General features: G+C 33.1%; 1 protein-coding gene across 1 annotated transcript in view; it reads left to right on the top strand.

Moving 5' to 3' along the window:
- LOC140449858 (torsin-1A-like) overlaps nucleotides 1-15,206 on the top strand; it is a 34,697-nt gene that overhangs the window by 14,992 nt on the left and 4,499 nt on the right. Inside the window, exons 3-4 of the mRNA XM_072543241.1 lie at nucleotides 932-1,232; nucleotides 5,293-5,440. Of these exons, the coding sequence (XP_072399342.1) occupies nucleotides 932-1,232; nucleotides 5,293-5,440 (449 nt within the window). The remainder of the gene's footprint in view (nucleotides 1-931; nucleotides 1,233-5,292; nucleotides 5,441-15,206) is intronic.

Below are 15,206 nucleotides of genomic sequence, written 5' to 3'. Positions count from 1 at the left end.
ACTTGGGCCTCAAGTCTCCGCTCTGAGCTAGGCTCAGTTCGGAGACTTGGTGCTCAAGGGGTTGGACCATACGTGCCCGGGATTTGTGGTTTTTGTTAATTTTTATTGTCGGCTTGCTTTGTCGGGGCAATTTTAATTTTTTTGGTGGCCGAGGCCGTTTTTTGTGTATTTTTTTGATTTTTTTTGTAGGTTACCTGAAACAAAAAGTCATAGGTAATTAGTACAATGCCTATTATATATACTATAATATTGAAAAATATATACAAATATATGACAACATAGAGTTTGTCCACTTAAGGCAACTGGGCCCACGCTGTACGTTGCGATTGTCCACGAGTTTGTTGAGCTACGAACTATCTTTGTGCGTTATTATTGTTTTTTTTTGTAGTGTTTTCTCTCTGGTGCGAAACTAAAAAGGGTCAGTACTGCAAGAAACAATTTATCTCAACGGACATGTCATAGCGACACTAGTGACTTCTAGCGGATATTTTTGCTAGTATTATTATGTCAGTTTTGTAGGTCATAAATAAGGCTTTTTCAAGCCCTCTGGTGATGTTAACTCAATTTTGTCAATTTTTGAGTTAAGCCACTATTGCATACAGCCGATGATTATAATATATACTCTGAAATTGTAAATTGGAATAAAATAGACCTTGATTTATCAGTATGTTCTTCTGGGAATTTCTGTAGACAAAGCGTAAAGCAACTATTGTAACTGGTGATTTATTTTTTTTATATTTTTTGTATTGTTACTAAAATATTTTTGTATTATTCTGTGTAGCTGTTGTGTCGATTTGTTCCTTTTTTTTTTGTTTAATGAACCAATTTGTATTTGTAATGTTTTATGTATATTTGTGTTGTTCTCTTAAATAAATAAAAAAAATATATATGATAATACCACAAAGAAACAAAAATATTACCACTGTTTTAGAGGGATTTATACCATTGGATAAAAGGAAATGTGTCATCTTGTAATAGACAGCTATTTATTTTTGATGAGGTTGATAAGATGCCCACAGATCTTCTAAATGCTATCAAACCAATACTAGATCATAAAGGACTTGTTGAAGGAGTAGATTATACTCAAACAATATTCATATTCTTGTCAAATACCGGTTCCAATATAATAAATCAACACTATTTAGATTTGTGGAACTCTGGTAAACAACGAGAAAGCATGAAACTATCAGACTTTGAGACTTTAGTCATGAGGGGAGCATTTACTGAGAAAGGTAAGTTGAGGCTCTAATTTTGTATTTGTAAAAGTTATCATTAACTTAGTGTAAAATCACAAAAAAGTGATTTTGATGAAAAAATTTTATCTTTATGAAACCAAGACCAACTCTAAAATCTTATAAAATCATCTAAAATTTATTGTTGCTAAACCACACGATGAATTTTCAATCTGTCAATGTTGTTTACCATAAGAAAAGTCAAATGCCTTGTCCATTCAAGAAGATAGAAAATGTGTCAGTGTTCATTTATTTAAAAGGTCAATAGATTACTTTATAACAGTTATCTTGCATGATATACGTTAAGCTTTGCTGACGATCAAGTAGTGATTGCACAAAATCAAGACGACCTCAGCTACATGATGAAGAAACTACAAGAAGAATATACCAAGGCTGGCCTAGATATTAACCTCGCGAAAACAGAGTACCTATCTACAAGTGAAGAAGATATAGAAGATATACAGATTGATGATAACGTAACAATCAAAGGAAAGGATAAATTCAAATACTTGGGGTTTATAATCACGAAAAAACTACAATTGTCATTTAGATCGCCAACCTTCGAAAGGAGACGGCGCAATGAGAAGAAGAATAATCACGAAAAAGGCAACAACAGAGGAAGAAATTACACAAAGATTAGGACAAACAAGAACAACAATCCGACAACTTAACTCAGCATGGTGGGATAGACACCTAAATATGAAAACAAAAACACAGATTTATAAAACATTAGTGCGAAGTATTATGACATATGGGGCTGAAAATTGGATCATAAACAAGAAAAACAGCAGTAAGATAGTAGCAACAGAGATGGAATGCCTCCGAAGATGCTGCAGAGTAACAAGAATGGATAGGAGAAGTAATGACGAAATAAAGCAAAGAACATCAAGAGAAACAGACATATTAACATATATAGAACAAAAAGGGCTAAAGTGGTATGGACATGTAAGAAGAACTAGCGGCAGCAGATGGATAAAAATAATAACCGAATGTAGCCCCATAGGAAGGAGGAAAAGAGGACGACCCCGAAAATCCTGGAGGAACGAAGTAGTCGACGCCCTGAGTAAGAGAGGCCTAAACGATGGAGAATGGGACAACAGAGAGAGATGGAAACGGTTGAGCGAGGGAAGGCAGTGAATACTGTAGAATCCCTGAATATATATTTTGCATGATCTGTATATACCATAACTAATTTTGTAATACAGATTTGTCATTTTTTATTGTTGTGCTTTATATTTGTATGTAATGGAACTTGGTTATAGCGTCATTGAAGGGTCCAGTAAAAAATGACGCTATATCAGAGTTACATTATAAAAGAAGTAGAAAAAATGAAATTTTAACGAGGCAAAATTTTATTACAGCATTATTTATTATTACAGCTGCATTTAGGATAAAAAATTAAGAAATAAAACATATCATGTATATGAAACTTACATTTTTTATGAAAAAGTTCTTTACGGCTGAAAAAAGTCAGTTATTTTCTTCTGTACAATCCTTTCCGAAAAATAAATTTTTTTTCTGTAGTGTCCTTAATAATCTTAGCTCCTTCTTTGGTAGTTGTGGATGCCTCTTTGAACTGATAAAACCTGGAAATGTTCTCAGCTCGTCTCATTGCTTCTTGAATTTTAGGACAATCAACGCAATCTTCTTCTTCATTATATTCATCAACATCCATTGCCACATTTTGCACTTGTTCCACATTTCTTTATCACTTAAAACTTGATATGTTTCTACCTGATCGTCTACTGAAATATACATAGGAATCAAGATCAGTTCCAAAGTCTCTGGTTTACATTAAATTTTTGTATCCACACTTTTCGTCATCTTCGTCAATATCCTGAACATTGGGAGAAACTACAGTCAATTTAGCTTGACGAAAGCACTTATAAATTGTCACTGACGTAACCGTACTCCACGCATTGTCTAAAAACTGAACTGCATCAAGGATGGTAATGTTCACGGGTTCCCCATTGCCCATACAAAAAATCATTCTTTTCAAAAGTTGTTTCCGATAATGGTACTTTACACTTCTTATGACTCCTTGGTCCATAGGCTGCAAGACACTCGTGCAGTTGGCTGGTAAGAAAACTAGATTGCTATGGGTTAAATTAAGCTTGAGATCTGCTGCATAGTTGTTAACCAAGAGAAGAATTTTTCTTTTTTTTTTTGAAGAAAGTTTCTTGTCCCACTTTCTCAATTCTTCTTCAAAAATAGCAGAAGTCATCCACGTTTTTTTGTTGGTTGTGTTTTCTCAATAACCAAAAGCTTTCTTTTCTCTGTACCTGTCATGTTTGAATAAACAAAAACCATGACTCTTTGTTTTGAAAGCTTTTCATCGACACATTTTTGATTTTTGAAATTTAAAGTTTTTTCTGGCGTTAATTTGTAAAAGACACTAGTTTCATCGCCATTGAAGATATCTTCATCCTTGTATGGTTGCCTTAGTTGTGACCATGTGTTTTGTAACCAATTACCCTCCCTCCGAGATAAGAATACGGCCGGGGTCAGAAAGCCCTGCCTGTCGTAAGAGGCGACTAATGGGTAGGAATCGGGAGGTGGAGAGCCGTCGCTTGAGGTGTCGGGTTGGTAGAAACGCACACGGTCGCTTCGGCGACACGGTCACCGGTCTACATTCCTAGTATCCGAGACGAGACTCTCGTGGGACCACTCTACTCCCATTTCAAAAGAGCCTGGTGAGGTTGAACGAGCTGGGCCCGTATATACCTCTCCTGACCTTGGTCAGGCGTGGTGTGGGTGCCCCGGCACGTACCCACCGGGAGATCCAAGAGTGGTAGAGGAGAGATCCTCGGCGGCGACCTGTCTACGCGTGAGGTGGAAATTCCTCCGCCTGCCGAACCTATCCGCCCGTGGTGTGGGAATAACGGGTAGGCAAGGTACTCACAACACAGGTACTACGGGGAAGGTGGAGCCCCCACGGGACGTGTATAGTGGACGTGTCGTGGTAACCCTACGGGGTAACCCACGGGACGTTTTTGGTATGCGTGGCGTGGCACCTTCACTTTGGTGTCGGACTCGTAGGGGCAGAGGTTTCACTACGGGCGTATGTCGAAAGATAGGTAGCCCAGGGTCCTGCCAGGTTTTTATACTTGGAGGGCACGCCACTTTAGCAATGTAACCAATTACCTGTCACGTTCTCGTCCACACATTTTGCCTCTCCAACAATTTTCGCGAAGGAAATTGAATGCCGGGCTTTAAACTGATCTAGCCAGCCGTGAGAGCATGTGAAATCTTCACCAAACAGTTTTCCGAACTCTGTAGTTTTCTCCTTTAAAAGTAGCCCGGACACAGGAATATCAGAACTGCGACACTTCTTGAACCATTTGAGTAAAGCTGAATCTACATCACCACGAATGCAATTAGACAGTTAATAGACAAAGCCTTCCTTTTAGTACTACAACTTGCTATATTAAAAAATAAAAAGTTACTTACTAAATTTCACTCTTCAATAAACACAATTTCTCGGTAACGAAAATTTCTTAAACGGACTGTTCTGAAACAGAAAATTTGCCTATTAAGATGGCACTGATAAATGAGAAAACATAGAACTGTCAAGGTCACATAACTGTACATAGAAGGGATAATCGGGCTTTCTCACATTCTTGGAAGGAACAATGCCGCAAAGCCTTTATTCTTCATAAAATAAAAAACGACAACCTACTGTAAAATTTTATGACGCTTTAGACGAGGCTTACTTTATTATAGCCGATAAAACCGAGTTTTTGATAATGTTATCGAATAGTTTTTGGCCGAACCTATTAAAAATTGACGTTACAACCGAGATGGCGGAACTACCGAGGCCGTATTATCCAAATTCCACTGTAATTCCTGCGATGAAAATATATTAATATCCTAACGATCTGTATTACATTATTGAGATGCTACTTAACGGTCACCTGAGAGTGAATAATATATGTACTTAATATATTATTAGTTTACTCTAATAACTAACTTAGATGCAAGGGATCACTTGCAACCATGCACATTGTATTCTTGACTATTAATCAATATATTAATTAATATATAAATATTTCCTTTGTAGGCGGCTTTCAATTTTCAGATGTCGTAAAAAGTAATTTAATCGATCATTACATACCATTTTTACCTATGCAAGAAGCGCATGTTACAGAATGTATCAAAGATCAATATAGAGAACGAGGGATTCTAAATCCCACTGAAGAGGATATAAAGTAAGTGGAACTAGTTGGTTGCGATACCCTTAAAATATTAATTAGTTTACGAATTATATTTGTTTATTACAAAGTTGATTTGTATAATTAAAAAATAAGGACGAATTTTTTTCAAATAATACAGAAGCTCGGCACTTTTCTTATGCAAAAGTTGTTTCAGTTAAATTGACTGAAACTTTGCAGACAGGTAGCTTTGGTCATGCTGATCAGAAGTTCTCTTTGTCCCAAGAGCCAGAAATGAATTGTTTGTGAGTTATAAAGGTTCAAAGTGTCTATTTTTAGTCCACTTAAATATTCATATTTGTATAACGTCACCTCAATACTACAACTAGATAACTCGAAAATTTTCATTTTTGAGATAAGTTTAAGAATAGATGTAAATATATCGTCTTCATGTTATATTACAACCAGACAATTTACAAAGCACCCTTTGAGTCAATATAACTAACTTTCAAACGTAGATAACTTTATAAATCATTCTTTCTTTAATACTACAACTCGATATCTAAAGTTATCTACAGTATTGTGCGAATTAATGTGAACAAACAGAATTAATTTGTAAATATGATTTATTTAGGCCAAAGTTAAATTTAAATGCACTTAAATGAGATTTTTTTCATTAATTAGTATTTAATATGTCTCCCTTTTACTTTTATGACTTCCTGGAGTCTTCTAGGCATGGAATCCACAAGTTTTTTGCAATTGTTCGTGATTGCTTCATCTCTAAACCACACCTTAATCACTGCTTCCACCATTTTTGTTTTTGTCGTACAGTCAAATTTTTGCAGTTTAGCCTTACATATTGCCCACAAATTTTCAATAGGATTAAGGTCAGGTGAATTCCCAGGCCAATCAAGAAGGGTAGTATTATTATCCGTGAAGTATTTCATCATAACCTTCGATACATGGCACGGAGCTGAATCTTGTTGAAAAATTGCAGTCTCTTCGGCCTGTACTTTGTCAAGCTCTATAGCTAAGCGTTGCCCTAGCATGGCTTTGTACTTTTCACTGTTCATCATACCTTCAATAGGAATAAGACTGCCAGTTCCTGAGTATGAAACACAGCCCCAGAACATTTTTTTGGTGGGATGTTTAACTGTTTGGTTAATATGGCTAGCTGAAAGTGAGTCATTGGCTGCCTTTCGTACGAATTTTGATTGCTGGTCCTGCACTAGGAAGTGGGCCTCATCAGAAAATAACACTTTTCTCCAACCTTCTGCACTCCAATGAGCGTATTTTTTTGCCCAATTTAGTCTTTTTTTCATCATAGGCGCTGTCAGAAGTTGTTTCTTCTGCGGTCTCACGGCTCTTCTCCCTCCTTCTAAGAGACGTCTGCGTACCGTTGAGTCGTGAATTTTTATTCCAGCCTTTTCTAAATCTTGCTGGAGATTATAACTTGTTTTTCTGGGATGAAGTTTGCTATCGCGCAAAAGAAAGGCTTCATCTCGAGAAGTAGTCTTCCGTTTTCTTCCACATTTTCCTTTCCGCTGCACTGCAACTGACCCTGTTTCCTTTTTTTGTTTAGTTATTTTGTTTACTGTATCCAAACTTACACAACACTCCTTTGCAATGTCCTTCTGAGTCATTGGTGTATGCTCTTTAAGTGTTATGATCCTTTCTCTTTTCCTAAGAGTGATTATATATATATATATATATATATATATATATATATATATATATATATATATATATATATATATATATATAGATCCTCCAGACATTGATGCGTCCTTACATTTATGTTTTTGCATGTAATGCTGCATCCGCCGCATTGTTGCGTCAATATACGGACGCAGTATTACAATCGCTTATATTTCAAAAATGGTCGTAACCAATTTCTTCTAACTGACATCAGAAGACACTCGTAATCCAAACAAGGAATGTGACAAACTTGCATATAGTTCTGAGTTATAGCAACAAATATATTAAGGATTTTAAGTGACGTAACAATGGTGTTAGCATGAAATATTTGTGTATATATTAGTTCACGATATCTCCTTCAGGAGGCGCATGAAACAATGGAGTATAATTCATTGGTGTATATTATTTTCATTCTCTCGATTATTCTGCGTCATTTCAATTTGGCAACATTGCTAACCGTCTGAAATACCATCAAATATATAGATGTTTTGCATTGGAATAACAGTAACATGTAGGTAATAGAGTTTAAGTTGTAAATATATTATTTTTACGATATTACTTTGATGAAATTTCATATTTAAGCTTTTTACTAAAATGCATCATTTGAAAATGTTTACAGCAACATTCATCTAGAAGTTGTGGTACTTTACTCTCGTACTTTTGTTTTTTGTGATTTTTTAAGACTGTATATTTCCGACATGTGCACGGCTGGGGCTGACCTTGCGAACAACTTTTATTCGAAAAACCTTTCGATATTGTAAAAGAACAAATTCAGATTCGGGGTGGTTAATTAGAGATAAATTTAAATACAGGGACAGATTTTTAGACGTTTTTCAAAAACTAGATACTAATATCTTTTTGTGCATGATAAACCTGATGATGAAAGTCGCATAACCCACCCACCTTGAAGCGATGTCAGGTACACGACGGGTCAACATTAGATTTTTTAACATTTTAATAGATAGGTGTTAGAAGTTAGCTTTTATTTTATGAGTAGAGAATTGAACAAAATACGATAATTAAACAATCCCTTCGGAACAAAATTAAATACTTCTAAAATGTGTATTTTTATACAATTATTTATATTTAATTTAAACACGAATGCACAAGTTTAAATGGATTTATTTACGTTACTTAATTTAACACAAAGATTGTTTTATTGAGTTTGCTTTATACAGTATCAATTAATCTATAGGCTGAAAACTGAACATATCAACAAGAGAATTTTAAATCTGCTAAAAGATGAATGGTCCATACTAAATCATGAAATCACTAAAGGAACATCTCTGAAGAATAAAATGATAGGTTGGTGTACATTCACGATTACTACTGATGCAGTGATAATAGCACAGCCCCACAAAATAAAAAAAAAAGTGTCTTCTACGCATTACGCTAGTGTTTTTCGATGTATTTTTGTGCGTATTTGTTAAACATTTATTAGTAGATCCTCAGTTAAGGAAAGTTTCTTTAGTGGCAAAGAAAGATTTATTGATTTGTAAATTCCGAGCTCGCTATTTAAAAACTCACAGAGAAAAATGAGAGAGCTTACTAAATCGTTGATAGAAATACACACTTTACAACCAATAATCAAAAATTTATATGATGCACTTCAGCCAGTATAGTTCGATTTATTTGTTGACGCTACTAAAAAAGTAGCAAAATGTGATGCAGTCAGGAAAGTTTTTGCTTATCCTACATTACAATGAACATTCAAACTTCTTTAAAACAATGCTGTGATATCGCCATATTGCTTATTCTGAAACGAAAATATCATATTTCCACGTTGACAACAGCTAAAGCAGCGTCAAATTTTAAAACTTTTAAGCAGATACAGGAGGATGCTTGGAAGTTTGAGATATCAACCGTTGCTACTGCAGATTTAAATATTAAGAAATGGAACAAGTTAACGATTTTGGCGAAATGGAGCGCATGCCACTTCACGTTTATTCTGAAAGAAGTACTCATCAAACATATGAAGAGTTTTCAGAAGCCATAACACATACTGAAAAACATTGCCAACTAAATTCAAAAGAGTTCTGATTCGTGACAAACGAGGAAGGGGTGTTCCTGTGCTCTTCAGCATTGGCCTACAAGAACACACAGGTGTTTTGACAAATTGAAGAAAAAACTTTGTTGGTGATTCAAATATATATTTGTTCCCGAAAATCGGTACAAATAATCCGATGACCGGTTATAAAGTTAAGGAAACATATGTCAAAATGAGTGGAGTAAAAAATCCTGGTACCATTACATCGACGAGATTATGCAAACATTTAGCCACCCAAATCTTCAACATGTCGCCGAATGATATCGAACAACTAACAACTTTTATGGATCACATTAATGGCGTACATAAGCAGGTGTATAGATTTCCCGATGACGTATATAAAACGGCAAACATTTTCAAGCTCTTAATGCTGATGGAAAAAGGAGAAGCAGGGTGATATAAAGGCAAGACTTTAGATGAAATAAACTTAAACATGGAGGATGTTATGACGAAACAAGTGATGTCGAATTAGATGCTAGTGAGTTAGTTTAAGTCGAACCTAAAAATGTCCCTACTATCAACAAAAAAAGTCATACTCTTGTGCCATGGACTTTAGACCAAAAAGAAATTGCAAAAAAAATCTTTACAGATCACATAAGAAACAAGACACCACCAAAAAAAAGAGAGTGTGAAGAACTTAAATCCAGAAATACAAATATTTTTGGCAATAAAACATGACTCCAAATTAAAGTTTTTATACGAAACATTTACCGGTTGAGTTAATTTGTGATGCAATTTTACACTGGGCTGACAATCACGAGATACATTAATGCCTGCCACTAGTTTACGATTTATTCTTACTTCTGTGCTTATAGCACATTCGAAATTATTTTTTGTTTTCAGTGTATTTTATTCAATATAATGTATTTTGTATTAGTTTACTATTGTTAACAATCTTCAGAGTTTCAGAGCTTAATCTTTAATTAATAATATTCAGTCTCATCTGAATCAATTTTGAAATAATCGTAATATACCGAAACGTTTTTTAAATTTTTGTCTTATCAAAAATTGTTTAAAAAAAATAATCACCACAGTTACAACTGTTTGCTACTTATAATGTTTTTTGAGATATTCACCTACTTTGAAGTAATCATTAGAACGAAAAAACTTTCAACTACATTTTTCTCAAAAATTATACTGTATGATTTATATTTAATATTGGTTTGAGTATATAAATAATATGCTTTTTCGAATTTTGTTACAAAAAATGGGATTTGTTGTTTAAAAAATGTCGATGCCATTACAAGCACCATTTTCTATCATCCAAAAAAGGAAATTAAATGTTTTTTCATATTATACGATTTTTTCAAATCTCAAAAATTTCAAATTTAAAATATATATATAATAAAAGTTATAAGATTAATATTATGCCTAATATATTATATTTAAGATATTTTTTAATGTTACAAATAGTGGAAAAATATGTTTTTGAAACAGCATCATTACTTCAAAACTAATTAATAATAAAAAAAATGTTATTTATAAACAATTCAGTTCTGAATGTAGCTAATAACTTTGGTCTGAAACTTTTCTAGGTAAACAGGAACGTTTCTATTCTCTCACTTTTTATTTTTGATACTCTACTTTTATTTCAAAAGTTGCAACACTGATAATTGTTAATAAGTTTTATTAAAAAGGTTTTCCGATGCAACATAATTTACATTATATCTTATTTGAGTATTTTGGAATTTTTATAATAAATTCATTAGTTTTGACACCATTATTAAAATATTATTATATCATGCAATACTGAAATCTGCTTAGAAAATTAGGGACATTCTGTATAGTGCGTTAGTATTTGCTGCATATTTTGATTAACCTAATATTCAAAACTATCACTTTCTGACATATTAGGTTTTATTTAGTAGAATATTTTTTTTTCAGTTTTTCTTTTTCTTTAATTCTTTCTTTAATATCTTTAATTCTCATTTTAAATTAGTGATATTCCTGTGAGTCATGAATAACACTATATCAGTTTTTCCTGATTTACGATTTCTTTTCGATTTGTCATTATGGAGTACTGTACTTTCCTTCATTTACAAAATGATGCTACTCATTATCTAGCAGACAACCTTGAAAATATAAGTTGGCATATTCTACGCAGACATATTTTCTAACAGAGTACAAATAGTATTTAGGATCACATCAAAATGAATAATAAACTCAACCGAGGTATTTGATAATGGCAACGTTGCGGATGCAGGAACAGCTTTCCTATGAACAAAAATACCCGTTGCGGACACAGAAATGTCGGGGTGCTATAATATGGTATATTGGGACGTTCCAACGATGGCAAAATATGTGGATGCAAAACTGCTATCTTAGTGAAAGTAAAAATCATCTTCTTTATTCTTAAAGTATATAGAAAACTGAGTTGACACCGAAGTAGCCATTGTTGCAAGATAGTCAACAACAGTTTAAAATTTAGATATATTTCAATTTTTCGAGTGGACGCACAAACATACCTATAATAAAATGATGCAGCAATGATGGTAAGATTTATATATATATATATATATATATATATATATATATATTAAAAAGTTAAACCTGATTGCACAGTTAAATCAATGAAAACAACACCAACTTGCACATAACCCGAGATACAACAAAATATAATTATGATATAAAACACAAAGCACGTGTTTTGAACAATATACTAATGAGGTTTTGATGTTTTTTTGACAAAACAGTTGACAGAATAGGCACAGCAGGTGTGCCAACTTTATGAAAACTGAATTTCGATCTCTATTCACATTAATTCGCACAATACTGTACTTGTTGCACATTTCAATGCGTAAGCTGTTAGCAGCAACAACTATGCAACTACACTTACCGAGTTATAACACGTAAGTAAGTTCACTTGAAAAGTACTACTATTGAGTTGTCACCATTGACGAAGATTTCGTCCGTTGAATATTTTAAGGACTAATTTGTTTCGAAAATGTGAGTGCAAAATTAATAATGTAGCTATAACGTGATTTTGTAGTTCACAGCGGTAATGCAAATTGTTCTGCAATACTTACGAATGATATGTACAAATCTATATTTTCAATTATTCACAATGTGTTACAATTGTTTAGGCAAGGTATAGTGTTGCTTCAATTAAAAATTATAGCGAATAATTTTTGTCTTGTAAAAATGAAAAGTGTAGATTAAAATGAAAATGCTACTATTTAAATTTTAGTTTTAAATTAAGTCAGGTGGCTTAACTGAGGACCATGATTCAAATAACATTGAAGCTGTGGCAGAACCTTTTTTTTCAAAATATTTTCCTGCTGAAGAAGAAAAGTCATCTAATGATGAAATTGACAACATGCTTTCATCAACAAAATGTAGTAATAAAAGTAACATTGTTCTAGATGACATGCAAATATTTCCTGAAGTAACTAATCGTCCACGAATGCGACGTTGTGTTCTCGATAAATGGGAACAAAATCTGCGTAAAGAGGAACATGCCAGAGGGAAAACTTATGTTTCTTCAAGAAATAAAAGTATTCCCGAAGTAACTATGAAACCGGCTTGTCCCACCAACTGTCAAAACCAGTGTTATAGTAAACTAACTGAATTAGTAAACTAACTGAATTGGACAGAACGAGAATTTTCCAAGGTTACTATGTACTGGCAGATTATGTGATTAAATGAAACCTTTCAGTAACATTTTTTCTCCGAAGAGTAATGAAGGATTAAAGATTGTACTAAGACGATGTTTATAAATACACTAGGAATTAAGAATGTATTAATTGATATTGCCATAAAAAAGCGAACATCTAAAAATACAACAGAGAGTGATAACAGGGGAAATCACGTGAAAAAAAATAACTGATTGGACAGTTTTGGAAAATGTTAAGTCACATATTGAAGGCTTTCCTACTGTGCATTCCTATTGTTTTCGATAATCTATTGAACGGCATTATCTTGATTAATCTTTAAATATTACCCTGATATATAGACCTTATTGTGAGTTGTGTGATTTAAGAGCTGAAGAGAAAGTTAGCTTGGCAATGTATAGACAAATTTTTAATGAAAATTTTAATCTAGGTTTTCATTATCCTAAAAAAGATCAGTATCGTGTTTGTTCTCATTATATAATTGCAACCACTAATGAGAAATCGTTGCTGAAAGTAGATTATGAAGCTCATCTCTTTCTTAAGGATCAAGCTAGAACCAGAAAAATAGATCGAGTTCATGCTGAATTTTCTAATGGAGCACACATAAGTGTAAATTTGGATCTACAGCAAGTTTTATTAGTAGCCTCTGATCCAACAAATAATGCACTCTTTTATAAACGTAGGCTTGCTAACTACAACTTCCCCATTTGTCAGTAAACAAGGAGATTGTTTCATTTGGAATGAGACTCAAGGATCCCGAGCAAGTTATGAAATAGCCAGTGCAATTTATATTTGTTAAATCACTACCATATATAACAATCTGTATCACCTTTTTTAGTGACAGATGTGGAAGTCAAGTTCTTAGTTTCTATGCACAGTGAGACGGAACGTGATTCTATTTACTCTGCAATTAATACATAATTCAAACATGTAGGGAAAGCCTTATGGCCTGAAGATGGAAGCAAATTGCTCGGGAAGTAAGAAGAAAAGGAGACAAACATTATCTTGTTCATGATTTGGATCAATCAGGCATAAAAAATTTTAAAAAATCTGTAAAGGATCACATAACTATTCAGAAAAACGATGAAAATGGATATGCTGTGCTTTAGCAGCCGTTCATTATGGAGTTCAAAGAATCATTTTCTGATGAACGTTTTAGACATTTGAATTTAACCAAATGGATCCGTTCTTCAATTCAATCGCCCTTGGAACCTTTTGCACCAACAACCGATTCCAATGTCAGTACAAAAATATAAAGATCCGATGTCATTATTTTCTATGAAATCACCTGCTTTGGGAGATTCCTGCAGGTTATTTTACACCAGACTATGAAGGTGATTCTTGAAGAAGTTATCTATTTGTGCCTCTTCAGAAATTTCAAATTGTTTCATATCAATATTATCCTTTATAAAGTAGTTAAAGTAGGTAAATAATTTATTTTTTTAAATGTTAGTAGGTGCTTTTTTATTTTTTATGTATAACAGTATGTAATTTGAACATAAGAAATAAATAAATAACTTTAACTAGTTCTAATGTTGCTATTTTTAAACAAGAACAAGGACAAAATGTATAGTACAATAAGTAAATAACTGGGATTTTGGTATAAAGCATACGTATGCAACAACTAGATAACTGGGACTCTTCTAACTTTTCTCCTGATATTCCTAATCTTGGAAAATATATTCATTATTAAACCTCATGGATAGTGAGTAAAGAAGGTAAGAATGTTAAAAACGGAATATAGCTTTAATATTATGTCAATTTTAGGCTAGAGAAGAATTCAAATTTTGCAATAATCTGTAAAAGCGTTTTTCTCAGAAGAGTTGTATTTGAGTTACCTAGTCGTAGTATTGAGTTGATATTATTAGTATATAGGGTGTTAGTGAATAAGTACAACAAACTTCAAGGAGCGATTCTGCATGAAAAATAATGACAGTTTGCTGTATAAACATATGCTCGTAAATGCTTCGTTTTCTGATATATGGGGTGTCAAAATTTTTCTTACAAATTAACAATTTATTGCTCTGAAACCGTTTGCGATATGCAAATGAAATTTGGTGAGTTTTAAATGTTGATCATTGCGCACTTTTTGACATACAATAAGAGATTTTATATTTATCATTAGCGCGCATACGGGTAATGGTCTCAATTTTTTTTAAGAAATAAATGGTACGCCTCTGAGATACTTCAAATTAAAAATCATTTTTAATGTCTTTGTTTAATTTATGACAAAAATCTTGCTTCTTTTTTTTGCACATGAGGTGCCGTTTTTATGCAAAAAAATAAAACATTTGAACATATATTTTTTTATTTCTTTAATACATTCTCAAGAACTATCTAATATAATAACATTAAACCAGAATAATAACAAAAAGTACCACTAATAAAATTTTAAATAGACTACAAAAAAGTGTTCAAAACAACCCTCTGAAATATGACATAAGATTCAACTCTTAGTCTCATTGTT

The sequence above is a fragment of the Diabrotica undecimpunctata genome, chromosome 9 (assembly GCF_040954645.1).
Source record: "Diabrotica undecimpunctata isolate CICGRU chromosome 9, icDiaUnde3, whole genome shotgun sequence".
NCBI classification, from domain to species: Eukaryota; Metazoa; Arthropoda; class Insecta; order Coleoptera; family Chrysomelidae; genus Diabrotica; species Diabrotica undecimpunctata.
Note: the sequence above shows the minus strand (reverse complement) of the source record. Positions and strands in the feature narration are given on the sequence as shown.